At 46.8% G+C, this 15,943-nt stretch overlaps 1 protein-coding gene across 13 annotated transcripts; it reads right to left on the bottom strand.

Moving 5' to 3' along the window:
• Window positions 1–3,304: 3,304 nt before the first annotated feature.
• Window positions 3,305–15,823, bottom strand: Not1 (CCR4-NOT transcription complex subunit 1). Of its 13 annotated transcripts, none has more exons than XM_086828616.1 (9): window positions 15,558–15,823; window positions 14,881–15,366; window positions 13,513–13,719; window positions 12,881–13,426; window positions 12,336–12,816; window positions 7,667–12,264; window positions 6,068–7,239; window positions 5,645–6,004; window positions 3,305–5,187 (listed from the first exon to the last, which is right to left on the bottom strand). In XM_086828616.1, the coding sequence occupies exons 2-9, from the start codon at window positions 14,983–14,985 to the stop codon at window positions 5,073–5,075; spliced, it is 7,584 nt and encodes a 2,527-aa protein (XP_086684742.1). In that variant the 5' UTR covers window positions 14,986–15,366; window positions 15,558–15,823; the 3' UTR covers window positions 3,305–5,072. The 13 variants fall into 13 exon arrangements, with proteins under 13 accessions (XP_086684742.1, XP_086684748.1, XP_020799205.2 ...); XM_086828622.1 differs by having other exon boundaries at window positions 7,673–12,264; XM_020943546.2 differs by having other exon boundaries at window positions 15,503–15,816.
• Between the last annotated feature and the right edge of the window lie 120 nt (window positions 15,824–15,943).

The following is a 15,943-nucleotide window of genomic DNA, read 5'->3' as shown; positions in this document are numbered from 1 at the left end:
TGAATTTTGTACGGGGATGCGGGATGGGACAAATCGAATTCCATCTAATTGAACGCAAGCTGTGCAATTTCCTGCTGGAGCTGCTGCTCCACCTCGACGAATGCCACCTGGAGGCGAATTCAATTAACGGTCAATGCAAAGCGTCCGCTGACAACCTGCAGGCAGGCAGGTAGCCTCAATCAGTCAATCAGTGTTTGCATCCATTCAATCAATCGCGGACTGTGGACAGGGGTAGGTAGGTAGGTAGCACTGGTTGGAGCAACGTGCTCCATCATATATCCAGGGGAATATGTCACGGAACTGTAGGGAAAAAGCCGCAGCAGTGTGTCGATGGGTTGGGATTCCAAGTGAGGGGATCTGAAACATCCATAGAAATGTGAGGACACATGAATGCCCTCAAGTTGCTGGTCAAAGCGATTGAGTGCATCTGGATTGGCAAATCAGTAAATCATTGAAAACACTGCTAAAAAAAAATTTTATGGAAAATTGGAGGATTTCCAAAGCTACATGGTAAATATCTTGAGTTAAAAATTAAATATATAAATATACTGATGAGATTTCGAGGATGAATCCTTTAGATTTCCAGTTAGATTTGTCTTCTGAATAAAATATCTTTGTTTAATCAGATACATATTAATATAGTTAAACATAAAAATATAAAGAAAAACAAAGAGTGTTATATATTAAATAACATAGTTAGTAACGAAAATACTAGCTCTTATATAAAATCGTTATTTTTGACTAACTTTTAAAGATATATACTCATTTCTTTTCATTTGGATTTTCACCTGTACATAGTAGTTTTAAAATTCTCATAACTAAGTCAAAGAAACATTAATTTTAATTCAGAAAGCTGTTCTTTGCTAATTTTTACTAGATTAACAAATATGCATACTCATTTTTTAAATTAAAAAAATCAATTTTTTGCCAAATTTTGACAATTTGAACGATGTAACCCCTTATAAAATTTTGAAATTTTCAAAAATGTGAAAAATTTATTTTTCCACCAGACATAGCTAGATCGACTCTGCTGTTGATTCTGATGAAGAATATATATGATTTATAGGGTCGGAAATGACTCCTTGCAGCGTTACAAGCTTTTGACAAACATGATAATACCCTGCAAGGATATATTTATGCAATTTCGATTGAAGGAATATTGGTCTGACTGATTGAATTATGTTTTCCATTTACTTCCCAATAATGCTATGATTGACGATTGGAATGGAGTGGCCAAAAGGGAATACTTGGCAAAGCTAAAGGGTTGCTGTATGAGCAGGAGTCCTCCATTTCCGATTTCACTTTGGCCTGAGCCAGATTTTTATTTTTTTGGCCAATTTCCGCTGCCATTTCTGTTTAACGAGGGACTTGCCGCTTTCAATTTTTCTATTTTTTTGGTTGATTTGTGCAGCCAAGAGGCGAAGCTATGCGCTTAGTCTAGTTTCGGACTGGACCTGGCTTAATCATAGGGTTTTGGCCGCTCAAAAGGCGGTGCAGCGAGCGAGAGCAGCAGCTGTGAAAGCCTAGTGGGGAAAACTGGGTCAATAATGAAGTGGAAGTGGATGCAGTTCTGTGGGAAAAAGAAGTGCAGCTGCGGTCTGGTTCTTGGCTGCGTAAGGCCTTTTTTCCATGGCAAATGTATCTGTATCTGTGTATCTGAGTATCTGTGCAGGGCCATAGAAAACCTCGGAAGAGAGAGAGAAAAAAAAGAGGGACGAAAAGAAAAAACTAATGGCAGCATACACAAAATGTGCTCCAACTAATGGTGCCTGCCCGCTGCCTGCTGACTCAGCTCAGGCCGCAAAAAGCGGCCAAGAAGCCGAAGCTCGCCCGCAAAGATACAGAGATACAAAGATACACGGGCACTGGCACTGGCACACACAGATACGCGGCCCCACGTGACTGTGTGTTGGCGCAAACTGGAAGCTTTTTAACGAAACTGCGCTGCCGCTGCTTTCGTCTCTTTCGCTCTGGCAGCGCGCGCGCGCACTTCTAAGCGGATTCAAATGGCCATGTATGCGGAGCGAGGCAACAAAGCTGCAGCGTCGCTTTTTGTATCTTTCGGATACCGATGGACTGGGACCTGGCACAGAAGAAACTGGTGGGTCTCACCACACACACACTCGCATACATTACACATGGGGGGCAGGGGAAACTTTTTGCGCAGCGCAGCGACGTCGACCGAGCGCTAAGTGTGCCACATTCTGTTTCCAAGCGCTCACACATAGATACAAGATACAAAATACACACACACAAGCCCCAAAAACCAACTCGTTTTTTTTTTTAATTTTTCTACATTAGCAAAAAATATGGCAACTTTTTTAAGGTCAATTGAACACTATAAGTTACAAACTTATGACTGAATATTTATAAGAATTTGCACATTGTCTTTGTTTTAACTTAGTTTAAGCTAAGTTTAGGGTGCACTAGAATTCCGTAAATACTTTGGAATATCACAGAAATTATTATAATTAGTTGTTTTATTTATTGGTCAGAACAATTTCTACTAGGAACTTTAACAGTGAGATTATACATTTCTTTTTCAAAAACTCTCTGTTAAAACTAAATTGGGTCTTAAATGCCAGTATTTCAACTAGAGAATAACTCCCGGCTAAGGCTAAAGCTGACTATAAATTTCGGTTTTAATCCTACTTTAAGAAACTGACCATAATAAGAATTACTTTCAGGATACCCCTTCGAAACCAGGTGACCTTGGCCACTTATACACTCTGAAATACATTTAATATTTCTCGCTGTGCACAATTTGGTTGCTTGAATTTTTTTCTCTCTTCTTCAGTCGTTTCTTTGTTTGTGTCATATCAGCCTTATGACAAATTCATGTGAATTGGCAACGAAAACATGAGGAGGAGTAAGAGGAGAAGGAGGAGGCGGCGAGCACTGGCACTGGCACTGCGATGACTGCAGCATTTCAATTAATGCTGAATTCGTGTCACAAAATAGATACATAGATACACGCACGGAAATACAAGCGTACATTTCATTTGAGTTCGGTTCGGTTCGCTTTTCCAAGCTGTAACCGCTCTCTCCGCACTCGGCATTTATCGACATTTGTGTTTACTTAACCCAAACCCATTCCAAAGGGGTGGGGGGAGGAGCGCGGTGAGGTCGTTATGTAAGCTTGGGCGCGGAAATGGGGTACATATGTACAAAAGAGTACATGCTATATGTATGTTTGCTCCAATAAAATGAGCTTTTTTAAGTGTTAACCCACAGATACACACATACCCACACATACGCTACTTTAGACTTGGCCATAAAGGAGGAAAAGAGTAAAGGCTGCAAGTTTTTTTAAAATTTTGCCATTTATACATTTAATATTTGTTTTGTATACATATTAATTTTTTATATATATATATTGATCTCTTAATGCATAGTGTTACTTATTTCGATTGTAATGGATTATTATTTATATCAATGTAGATTTGTTGTGGTTTCTTCTTGTGTCGCATCCTTTCTTAATGAATGTTTTCTCTTGTAATGTGTCTGTCTGTCTGTCGATCTCTGAACATAATCATCATCATCATCATATACATAATCATACTTTTCCTTCTTAGCCATTGCAAACGGAATTAGTCTATAAATGAGTTGTGGAGGGTTGTCTTTGTCTAGAAAACCGAGACGTGCTATCTTCGCTTTCTACAGATTGGCTTCAGGCTTCAGGATTCAATTCAGTTTAGTTTTAATTCAAAATACAAAATACATTTGACGCGTGCGTAAATACAAAGGGATGTGTTTCGTGTGCAGAGACTATAAACTATAGAGTGGGGCTTGGGGCTGCAGAGGGTGCGGGAGTGGTAGGATAAATGACTTCCACTGCCGGCGTCGCATTCATAATCGATTTACATTACGTATTTATATTTAGAAATACATATTTTATATATTTATATATAGATCTCTCTATAGATAATGGCTGCGACTCCCCTTCGCCTACGCTCTCGCTCTCTTTCTCTCTGATACTAACAGCTCTCTAACTTTACATGGGAGGATCGATCGACTTTAAGTTTAACAAGCTAAGAGATGTGTGTGTGTTCAATGCTAATTCCATTTTCAGTTAATAATGATCATCAGTTCATAATAAAAGGTAGGTAGGTATAAAAAAACAAAATTAATATAAAGATCAAACATTGGTTGGTAGTTTGTTACAATTGTTTTGTGCGGAAACACTTTAAAAGTTAACGTATATATACGAGAAGACTAACTGAGGGGCGCGCTCTTAGAGACTAAAGATAAGGAGAATTTGCAAGTGAGGAGGTGAGCAAGCAACTCGAATTGGTAGTGACTTCTGCTTCTCAGAGTAGTGTGTCCTGAGAGTAGGATATTCTTCTGCATGTTCTTCGACGCTCCTTTAGCATTTGTTGTGTGTGTGTGTGTTCTTCTGTTTTCCTGTGGCTGTCCTTTCTTTGCATCTTCTCTTTGATCTAATTGCTGCTGTTGCTTGTTGTCTCGCCTTCTGCCGAATGTTTTTTGTAGTTAGCAACAACAATCTACATATTTACATCGCATTTGTTAGTTTTTGTCGCATTTTCTCATTGTACATATTTTGCAATTTTTTTTGTAGAAAATTATTTTCCTTTTTTCGATTTTCTCTTTTTTTTGTTTATAATTATTTCTTTTCTTTTTTTCTTCGCTTGGTTTGATTTCTTTACAAAGTATCTATCTGTAATCAACATTTTTTTTTTCGCCTTCCATCTACCGTTTTTATAATACAACTCAATTTAAAAATGTATAACATTCCCCCCGCGGGGCAAGGGGAGGCGCATTTAAAATGTTATCGTTTCTCCGTTCGTTTAAATACAAGTCGAGTCTCGACATTTGCCACAGCAGTTGGCCTGGCCTGCTGTTCTGTTCTGGTTCTTGTTGTGTTATTATTGTTGCTGTTGTCGTAAATGTTTCTTTTGCTGATTTCACTGTATCCTTAATAAAAAAACACGATTCACTATAAACTAAACGCAGTAATTGTTAGTTGTAGTGCGGTGTGGGAGGGAGTGCTACTGCCTGCGTCTGGGTCGCGCACAGACCTCCAGGCAGAAGCGTCGGACGGTGGCGTTTTCTCAGTTGATATTGGCCACCACCTCCTGGCCCTCGCCATCGACGACGACGGGCATGTTTAGCTGCTGGGTGACGTTTGACTTGGCCAAACAGGATCGGGCCACCGATTCAAATAGTCTACAAATAATACCAAGAACATTATGGGTTAATATCATGTAATGTATAAATATAGAATAGAGACCCGGTTACTTGCTTAGTAAATAATTGTTATATTTTCATAGATTCATGCTAAAATAATTGTATAAAAGAGGAGATTACAAACGAATATAAGAAAAGGTGAACATGCAAAAAAAGAAAAGAGTGGGATGGATGGTGGGAACTGGTCGGTTTGCTTGGAACGCTTTCTTGCTCCCTGGGCTACGTTGCACACTGAATGCCATTCAAAAATGCCCGCTCAAATACAATCAAACAATCACCAAAATATCTGAAAATGGAAGGCGAGTTAAATGGTAAATAAGGTGAGGAGGAAGTACCAACAAAAGTGACAAAGCGCTCTATAAATCTACTGCAAAACTACACACAAAACATAATTTGACTCCCCTGGTTCTCCCCCTCTACGACTAGTCCAACTTACTTGGTAATCTCTGGCGCACAGTGCACAAAATCATGATCCCAAAACTTGTAAATGGGATTCTTGATCAGCTCGATGAACGTGATAAGCAGACCCCATGGATGCGGGCGGTTAACGATTAATCGTTCGAGCAGAACTCGCGTTATCTGCTCCTGAATTGCCTCCGAGTTCGCCTCGGCGAATAGATGGAGGACCGCACAGCTAAAGTAGTGCGTGTGGCTATTGGGATAACGCAGCTGGTTAGCAATTGCGTTCAGGAACAGATAGCGACCTTCCGTGTCCAAGTCAACGGCCAGGTTCTGGAAGATGTCCATGTGAGCGCTGTGGGCAATGTTCGATGTATTGGGCACAAAGTTCTTGTTTCTGCAAAATGATGTTATATTAATTAGCAAAAGTCTTCTTAAATTTCTATGCACATCCACTCACCTAATCAAAGCAATCGCTTGGGTGCCAACATACATGACCAGGGCATTCATTAGCGTCATATTGTAGCGCGTTCCCGGCTCGCTGGTCACCTGCAAGTGTCCACGCAACTCTGAAAGGAAAGTAACCGGCGCCCGGGCCTTGAGGTACGAGTCCAGATCCTTCTTGAAGTTCGGCGGCTGGATGTTCATAATGTAGCTGCTGAGCACCTTGGGTGCGTTGCTGCTGTCCGACAGCATGTCGACCTTCAGGTTTGGCGTAAAAGGATCGGGCAGGCGCATGTTGCGTGGGAACGCGGACAGGATGATGTTGCGCATCTGAACACAGTTGGGCGGGATGGTGTCGCAGAAACCAAAGTGGTAGTCGCACAAGAACTCCGGGAAGTCGTGCAGCAAAACGAGTAGAACTCGCAGGGTGCCCTTGTACAGGAGCTGTACCGGTTTGCCCAGCTCTGTGTTGCGCAGGAAAGGCGCCAGATACTTGAAGAGATCCTGCAGCAGTTGCGCATAAAGCGGCCAGCCCTTTTGGCCAGGAATTTGGACAAGGATGCGGCCCAGGAACACGCGATGAGAGACGAGCTCGAGCCAAGCAAAGCAGAAGCCAGGTGCCAAGCTGGGATTCAGCAGGTGATAAGTGTAGGCGAAGGCCGACACAATGCTGTGCATCAGCGTCTCGAGGATAACGTCCGCTGAGCAAAGCTCCATGAATAGCATCATAAAGAACCGATGGTAGCCGACCTGCTGGAAGCTCACGCCACGCATCTCGTGGTCCTTGAGCAGCGTGCCGAGCACAATGCCCAGCACCTTGTTCAGCAGGTTGATCTTGGTCGTCGGGTTTCCAGCCTCGCCCGAGTGACGCACTAGCATCGCGATCAGGTGCACAAATGCATCGATCCATTGGAAAATCTTGTTCTTGGCCTGGTTGATGGGCAGGCTAGGCTCAGCGAACATTCGGTATACCACATCTGTGCAGATGTGCGTGGCCTGACGGAAGAAGCGTGTGATCAGGTCATCCGTCTTCAGGATTCCGTACGTATTCATTTTCTGCACAAAAGCACCAAAGTGCCGGGCATCTCGAGTGGATTGTTGGTTCTGCTGAGTGTACAATGCCACCCAATCCTTGAGCAAGAACTCGGTCTTTTCCTGCAATCCTGGCGGATCATCTGTGTCGCATGACTGAAAATGAGAGATAATAGGATTTACATAAGGTTAACTAATTCTATTCTAAACGAAGAATTCTTTAATTATTCCCACACTAAACTAGATAGGAAATTAACTTCGGTAAGCCGAAGTTGCCTTGCAGTTGCGATCGTAACAATTTTGATTCGGGGAGCTTTCCTATTCTAATTTTTTATTAGCTTAATAAATCAGCTTACTCAATTTAGAATTTAAAAGGAAATTTGTATCAATTTTTGAAAATTTTAAAGATGTAACCCCTTATAAAATTGGTAAATTTTTGTTTTCTTCCGGAGATGGCTAGATCGACTCTGCTGTTGATGCTGATTACGAATATAAATGATTTATAGGGTCGGTAATGACTCCTTCTTCTGACTAAGATTACAATACCCTGGAAGGGTATAAAAATAAATCAAACTATTCTTACCCTTACGTGATGCATGCCGGAGTGAATGTAGTGGGAGGCTCCCGCCAAGTAACGCTCGCAAGCGTTGAACGGACTGATGTCGCCGCTGGAGTTGAAGTTTCCGCTCCACTGCGCCTCGATCGCATTCACAATGCACTCCGGATATCGATTTCGGTGTTGGGTAAGCCTACCCAGCAGTTCCACGGTGGCCATAAACTCGTTGTCCGACACAATGTTAATCGCTCGGTCCTCCATGATCAGACGTTCCAGCAGAGCGATGCCGAATGAAATGGCCACGTAATTGTTGCCATTGTCCATGCAATCCCGCAGCATTATATCAAACTGATTTAAATTGACAAAATGTGAGGTGATGAGGGCGCGGGCCGCCTCCACGTTGTAGCGCACCTCCTCGCGGATATCAAAGAAGCACTTGGTCACAGCTCGTTCCGTGTTGGGGGCACCAAAGCTATTGTGCAGCAGGCTAAGGATGCGAAGATGGATGTTCTGGTAGAGCTTCATCTGTTCCATGTGCTCGGGTACAGTGATCAAGCCCTCGGTCAAGCCTTCGACGGCACGGGTTAGCAAATTGAAAGCCGAATCCTGGTCTCGCTGCCGGCGTGTCGACATCAGAGCGTTAAGGAGCATGTGCATCTTACTAGCCTGCACCTGCAGCGACGGCACATTAATGGCCGTGTTCATGAAGGCTTCCATTTTGCTGGCCACCTCGGCGTACACCATGCTACTCTCATCGTTGGCAAACACATTCGGCTGCGCCAAATCCTGTGGCTTCGGTACAAACAGGGCGATATCGCGTTCGCTCATCTGTTGAAAGCCGGGAATGCTTCGTGCAAACTCAGAGTACACCGCGAACAGTGTAGGTGGAGCAGCACCAACCTTGATGCGCACTGCCTCCGGAAGACGATCCTGCTGATAGCTCAAGATTTGAGAGTCAACAAAGCGATTGCCCTCCTCCCGTGCGATTTTTCGTGTCTCGAAGTCGGTGCTTAGGCGCCTGTCAATCTCGGCGGCTGCCTTCTCGGCCGATGTCTTCTGAATAAAAGCGCACACCAGTTCCACATTCTCGCTGGCCAACGTCAGGGCCGCGGCCTGGATTTCAGTCAGGCTGGGCATACCGGTCAGTGCCGAAAAAAGAGCCTTGTGCAGGTTCTGGCTAATAGCACGGGCAATCTCGTCCTTTCCTGTTATCATGGCCATGCCGGCAGCCAGGTTGCGGACCATCTGGTGGGCGGCGGTGCGCATACGGTTCTCGTCCGCATCCAAGGCGAAGTCCTTTCGGATTATCTGCTCGGTGGTGGCGCAAGCGATGCGAATGCTCCGATCCACGATGGGCTGCAGCCAGTCGGTAATCGTACGTTCTACGGCATTGATCACGATATGCTTAATTCCTGGATTGGCGTGCAGGAATGGAATATTGGGTGGCAGCACCAGCTGCTGTGCAATAAGCTGGAAGTTGCTTACATTTACGTCCACGTAGGCGTACCGCGGCTCGGGCGGAGGCAGCACCACCTGGCTGGGATCGGTGGGCAGATTGGGAGAAGCCACTGATCCGGGCGTGCTGTTTGCTCCACTGCCGCCGGCTCCCATCATCATGGCGGCTGCCGTTTGGGCGTCCACATCCGTCGGCTGAGCCGGAGGAGGAGCCTGTGGCTGTGGTGGTTGTTGTTGTGGCTGTGGCTGCTGCTGCTGCTGTGGAGGCGGCTGTGCTGGCGATTGCTGTTCACGCGGCAAAGATTGTGGCGGTGCAATGGTATCCTGTTGTTTGGGCTTCGGCTGCGACATCTGCTGCTCGATGAGTAGAGCTCGCGTGGGATCCTTGAGGTAGATCACTGGTCGCAGCTTGGCAAGCTCCAGATTGAGCGTCTTGCAAAGTACCTCGATCTCGAACTTGAGGTTCAACTTAAGGTCCGGCTCCTGGTGGAGTTCGCCTAGTACGTACATAATGCCCATGGTCCAGGGGTTGGGCGAGCGGAAGATGCGTGACTTGGCGGACGATTCGAGAATCTTGGCCACAAAGGGAACCACAAAAAGCAGCTCTTGTTGGCCCTTGTGATATGCCTCGGCCAGCAGGGACTTCAAATCAAGGTCCAATAGCAAGATGGGACGATTGCGTCCGAGGGTCATCATTCCCAGCCAGTGCCCGAGGTTCTTCAGCAGACTGCGATCGGAGAAGTTGATTACTCCCTTATCAGAGCGCAGGAGCACCTTGATGTTGCGCAGCGTCTCCTTGGTTACGAAGCGATTAATCTCGCAGTTCTTGAGAGCTTCCAGGAAGTTGTAGTATAGGGTATGGAAGTTGAACTCCATGGAGGCACGCTTGAGTACCAAATATTGAGCTAGCCAAGGCCAATACTCTTTGGTCATAATCTCCTTGATCTCGTCGCACTTCTGGGGGATGTTCAACTGGCTGAGGTTATTAAAGATAAAGGCCGTTTTGTCCTGCACGGGCTCTGGAGGTATCGTCACCTTCTCCTCCTGATTGGCTACCAGCAAGGTGTCGATATTGGTGGCATTGGCAATGGACTTCATACGGGTGGCGTGGGACACCGTTACGTTCGATTTGGGTCCCGATCCGGGCGTGGCAGCGGGCATGTTTCCTTGCATGGAGTTACTCCTGTACAGAGGCTCAGTTATCGGCCCTGTGGATATCACAGGCGGAATCGTGTTGCTGAGGCCAATCAGCTTCTGTGGCGGCGGCTCCTGACCATGCATTCCGTATTCAACATAGTGGATGAGGTGTGGCGGAAAGTCCGAGAAGTGGGGAATGGAACGGATATGCTCGCAGTACTTGTTGTAGGTGTGCAGTCGGGTCCTAAATCTATCCAGTGCCGTCACACCGAAGTAGTAAAGCTTGGAGCCTTCAGGCTTACGGAGAGCATCCAAAACACAGCGCAAAGAGAGCCCCAGGGCCACAAACGTGGGCACCAAATTGCGATCAATGATGCCGCCAAACAGCTGGGCAGTGATCTGCAGCTCCTTTTCGGGATATTGACAGAAAAAGCGGTACTCCTCAAACAGATTGCGCAGCATGCACAAGAAGACCTCCTGCTCCCGCCGGTTGCTGGACTCCTTGAAGCGCTGCAGGATATCCAAAACTTCGTCGATAGAGAGCGTGGGATTGGGCTGGTGGTTGTAGATGCGTTGGAAATATGAGTTCACCTCGTCCTCCACCTCCTTGGACACAGGTATCTGTAAATCGGCCATTACCGGGTTGTTAGGATTCGGTGCCGTCGGCGTGGGCGTAGGAGCCGGTTGTTGGGGACCACCAGGCAGCATTCGACCGAGATTCCCAACATTGGGTGGTGGTGGAGCCTGCGCCAGCTGCATGGGATTTAGTGGATAGGGACTGGCTCCTGGAGTCATTAGGCGCGAAGGTGAGGTCAGCATGTTGCCAAAATTGAAGGCTCCGTTCGGGGCACTCAGGTTGAGGCCTGCCAGGTTATTGGACATGTTCGTAAGTGGATCCATTCCGGGTCCAAACATCTGGGCATTAAGGTTTCCAGAAAAGGGTTGCTGTGGTGGTGGTGGCACAATGCCGCCGGGCAGATCCATGCCGCGATGACCGCGCAAGATGTTTGGTGGCGGTGGGGGGACCAGACCTGGTTGCTGCTGCTGCTGGACACGCGCCTTGTTCGCCATGATGGCCACGTTTGCGGTCATCTGCATGATCATTTCGCCCATTTCCGGCTGCATGCAGCTGTTGATGCACGTGTGCAAACAGTTGATCATCGTGGTCACCGTCTCCGGCAAGAGTTGAGTCTGCTTGGGAGGCAGCTGGTCCTCGGGCATTTTGGCATTCACCACCTGGGGGCAGCGACGTAGCAGCACCTTGATCATGGCCTGCATGAAGGGCTCGCCGTGGTCGCGAATTTTGTCGGTTAGCCACTTCTCCAGCTTCAGGTACTCACGCCGGGAGGCAAGGCAGGCCAGGTCGATAATGAATAGGAAGGAGCGGGCGTTGAGCAGAGAGGACAGCGCCTTCAAGTCCTGGGCAAGGTCTAAGATCCGGGACAGCTTCACCTGATCGAATTCATTGCCGCGCAGATACCATTCGGACATGGCGTTCATGATATTGGGTCGCAGCTGGAAGTTCGTCGAGCTCCAGGCGCTGGCCAGGATCACGTTAGAGTTGGGATGGTTGCCAAGGAACGTAGGTATCAGTTGGTTAAACAAATCCTGGCGGAGCGGCGTCAGGGGTGGACTGATATGCAGCAGGGCCAAGAACAACACGTCGGGACAATTCTGAGCGGGGAACTTCAAGAGCTCGTGCACCTGCGTATAGTATCCCTTGTCCGCAATGGAGAGAAGCACCTCCACCAGATGCAGTGACTTCCACGCCGAGATCTCCTTGTTGTCGGCATCTGGAGCCGTTTTCAGCACGTCCAACGCTGGCTGACTGAACACAAAGTCGGCGAAGGAGAAGAGATCCGGGTTCTTCAGCATAGTCGCAATCAGCGACAGCTGACCTTCCGTGTTGGCCCAGTGGCGATAAATGCATTCTGGATGTGGGAATAAGCTGGAGCCCGTGGCTAATCGCAGGATGGTTAAAAGCAAATCCAAACCGATACGATCCTTTATCACGAACTCGGGGTGATCAAGTTCTAAAATAAGAAATTTAAATAAGAGTCAGATTCAGTCGCTTATTGGGCAAATGTTTCTGGGAGTGAATTACCCATGCACACGTCCTTCCAGTTGAGCTGGGGCACCACCTCCTTGAGGGCCTGCACAAAGACATCTGGCTTCCATGTCTGTGTGGCCTCCGTCGTCTCCTTCTTGTCCTTCTTATCACTGGACGCACTTCCCTCACTGCCATCGTTGTTGTTGCTACTGCTGCTGGAGCTCTGCTGCTGCGAAGTACTTTGTGCCTGCGACGAGCCGCCGCTGCTGCTACTACCTGAACCCTGACCTTGTGCTTGTCCCTGTCCAGGCCAGAAGTTCGCTGGCGTCGGTAGGTTTACATTACAATCGAGGAGCGACGAGTGCCGGCGGCACATGAGTCCCACGATCTTGGCGACATCTTTGGACTGAAGCTCGGCGCGCTCGCGTTCGCGGGAACACAAATGATTCTTGCACTCTTCAACGCTCGATGTAAATTCATAACCGATTTCAAGGACTAGATTAATCCAGGATGTGTCCATAATATTATTTTTGCCCTGCAAACAATAGATTGTATTAGGGATCAGATTTCTAGGCTTGCTATACAATTCTTATGCGCACCTGGTTGGTGAATATTATCTCGCTTAAATGGTCATAGATATCTTCAATTCCCACCTCGTTCAGAGCATCTGCCTCGTAACTGGAGCTATTGCTGTTGCTGCTGACCGTTGCTTCGGCCTCTGCATCCGTTTCGGTGGCACTTGATCCCGTAGTCGTCGCTGACGCCGTGGTCGAGCCGGAGCCGTAAAGGAACGGCGCTAGAACCAATGGCACCGCCTGACGCGGAAACTCCTCGCGAAGTTTTACCAAAAACTCCGCCTCCAACTGCGGTTTCACGTAATCCTTGAGGCAGCACAGCAAATATTGTAGCAGGTCAAAGGAAATCTCCTGCAAACCACTGCTGGCCGGGTTGCTGTTGCCTTTTCCCAAATACGAATCGATCAGCTCAACAAGGGACACCTGTAGGTTGTTCCTCGCTGACTGCCTAAGCTCGGGATGGGAGGAATGGGTCACAGCCAACGCAAAGATGCACTCGCAGAGCTTGTTAATGCCGGTCAGTCGGGACACGTGGCTAACAAGATCGACTACCGCGGCAGGCTTAAGAGACTGGCCAAGGATGAAATAATCGAGTTACAAAAAAAAAGCGTACTAGAATTGGTTGGGGTAAGGACGCGGTTGAGGTAGATACTCACCTTTTGGTTACTCGCAAAGTACTGGTCAAATGCAAAGCAGATGTTGGAGACAAACGAAGGATTCTGCAACTGACGCTGCAACTGGGTGCCCAGGAGCTTCGCCTGCAGCTGAACGGTGACCGACGGCGCGGGATCGCCGAGGTTGATCACGGAGAACAGGTGGCGCAGGCTGCTGCGATCCGCTTCCAGGCCGTGCTCTTTGGCGAACTGTAAAAAAGCGAAGAATGAAGAAGTGACATTATGCATTGCTGTACTGGCTTTGGCGACCAGTAGGCGCGCCCTGGCCGCGACTGCTCGTGAAGTTGTACACATATCAGTGGCGGCGCGGGACGCGAATGATGATGCTTAGATATCGGTAATCGATTGATTTTTATAGGTTTTTCATTGCAAACTTGGAAATTTAGAAAGATTATGTGTGTGTGTTAGCACTGACAGCCCGGCCACCGCCTGCCCCACTTTGAAGTTTGTTTCCCCTTTATTTGCGTGCTCCGGATTCGAATTCGGATTCAGATCCGGAGTTCGAGTTCGGAGTCCGGACTCAAGGCTCTCTCTCACACCGAGCTAGAGGTGTATACGCAGAAGCGAGACAACAGCTGTGACCCCGCCGTCGTCGTCGCAGCTGCTCCACAACAAATTACACACAAAAGTGCTCGCTCCCTCTCCCTCACACTTGCTGGCGAAACGTTTTACATGGGAGAGGAGAGCCCGAGCAGAGCCGAGATGACGGTGCGAGAAAGGAAGGGGGTCAAACCAAAGGAGTGCGACGGAGGGCTTATTGCCAATCCAGCGAAAAGAAAGCGGCCGAAATTTTTATTCCCACTATCTGCGCACTATGAACTTACAAAATTAGGTTCGACTAGGCAGTTGGCTTTGCATATGATAGGAGCTAGCTAGCTTTGTAGGGTCGAAACCCAATCGCTTGGCTTGGCCTGGCCACTTCTCGCTGCCTCGATTTTTGCAGCTCGTTTTCACACAATTTCACTGCGAATGAAACACTGCGACATTCGCCAGATTCAAGTGCGTGGCTTTTCGCACCCAATTAGTCTAATTCTATACATTTTAAATAACTTTTAGCTTATACAAAACGGGAACAACTCGCGCAATGCCGTGCAGAGAAATTTTTTCTGCTGCCTCCACAAAAAACTGTAATGGCGTCGGCAAAAATGCACGAGCGAGTGAAATGGCAATAGTGCTCGCCAGACGGTCGTGAGTGCGGACAATTGGCAACACTGGCAGGGCCGCCAGGTGCGATATAAAAGCGCACAGTTTGGCAACACCATTCAAGCCCCGCAGTCACCCTCTGGACTATTGTTGTTATTGTTTACAGAGTCAAAAACAATATGCTGGCGGACAATTAACCAAACTCACCTGCTTTATTTGCTCGCTGGTTTCATTAAAATTTCGCTTATTCACGTGCTTGACCAGATTGCGTATGTGCGTTAGCGGTGTCTTCAGTTGGCTCTCTACATTCATAATTCTACGTATCAGTTGTCAATGCTCGAACGGATGTTTGTTGTTCTTGTTTTTGTTGTTGTTTCGTTTCGGTTTCGATTTGTTGTTCTTGGGGGCTGGGGCGACCAGAATTTTCGAGCACACGGACACGGCACGGTGAGACGACGATCCGAGCCGTGTAGTGGTATTGAAGAGATATTTGACGTATTTGTTGCTTCTTCTTCGCGCTTTTCTTTTCAACTGCGGCGTAATTTGGCCAACCGCCTGTCGTCTTCCCTTTTGTTTTTGTAGTTTTTTTTTTGTTTTTCTTTTTTTATCTGTCTAATTCACTCTTATTGCATCGCAATCGCCGCGGCCCCCGTGGAAGAGGGGCCATCAGCAGCTCTACATCGCTGGCAGCATCTAATTGCACAAATTAAATAAACAATAAGATCAAATTTAACGTCGGCCTTCTCCGGCGGACGAGGGCAAAATTTTGTCCTCGGCCGAATATTGCATTGGCTCACGTAATGAAAAATAATATATGAATCGCACGTACAGTGAAAACAGAAATGAAAAAATACTACTACTACCACACACACGCACGCACACACATGTACAGAGAAGTAAATTTCTTTGGGCTCTTCCTTCCTTTCTTCTCGTCGCACTCCTCTTTTCACTGGATAGATAGTATTATTTGCAATTTGATAAGGCGAGTTTGTCGCTAAAAGAAACACTGGAGATTTTATTGCACTCGTAGATTTTGTTAATTTTTGCCGAAAATATTTTTAACACCCAGTTTGGGGCAGATGTTCGAAACTAGAGCTGGAACTACATCGATATTCTTATCGATACCATCGATTATTAAAGAGACGTGGTCACACTGTAACCAATGGCGTTGCCACATCGATAGCATCAGTTTAAATATAGATGAATGTGAGTTTAATTTGCACCAAAAATCCCGCATAAGAAATGTTAATTTTGATTAAAAAGGGTAATT

The sequence above is a fragment of the Drosophila serrata genome, unplaced genomic scaffold (genome assembly GCF_035046125.1).
Source record: "Drosophila serrata isolate PLE 108 unplaced genomic scaffold, ASM3504612v1 contig_184, whole genome shotgun sequence".
NCBI lineage: Eukaryota > Metazoa > Arthropoda > Insecta > Diptera > Drosophilidae > Drosophila > Drosophila serrata.
The sequence above is the reverse complement of the archived record's forward strand: the minus strand, read 5'-3'. Positions and strand labels throughout refer to the sequence as shown.

Excerpts from the sequence above, each read along its gene's own strand:
- Not1 (XM_086828616.1), bottom strand. The coding sequence starts at position 14,985 with ATGAATGTAGAGAGCCAACTGAAGACACCGCTAACGCACATACGCAAT. Across the intron at positions 13,720-14,880 it reads CCAGCGAGCAAATAAAGCAG|TTCGCCAAAGAGCACGGCCT; the intron begins GTGAGTTTGGTT and ends GCTTTTTTACAG. Across the intron at positions 12,265-12,335 it reads CTGGAAGGACGTGTGCATGG|AACTTGATCACCCCGAGTTC; the intron begins GTAATTCACTCC and ends TTCTTATTTTAG.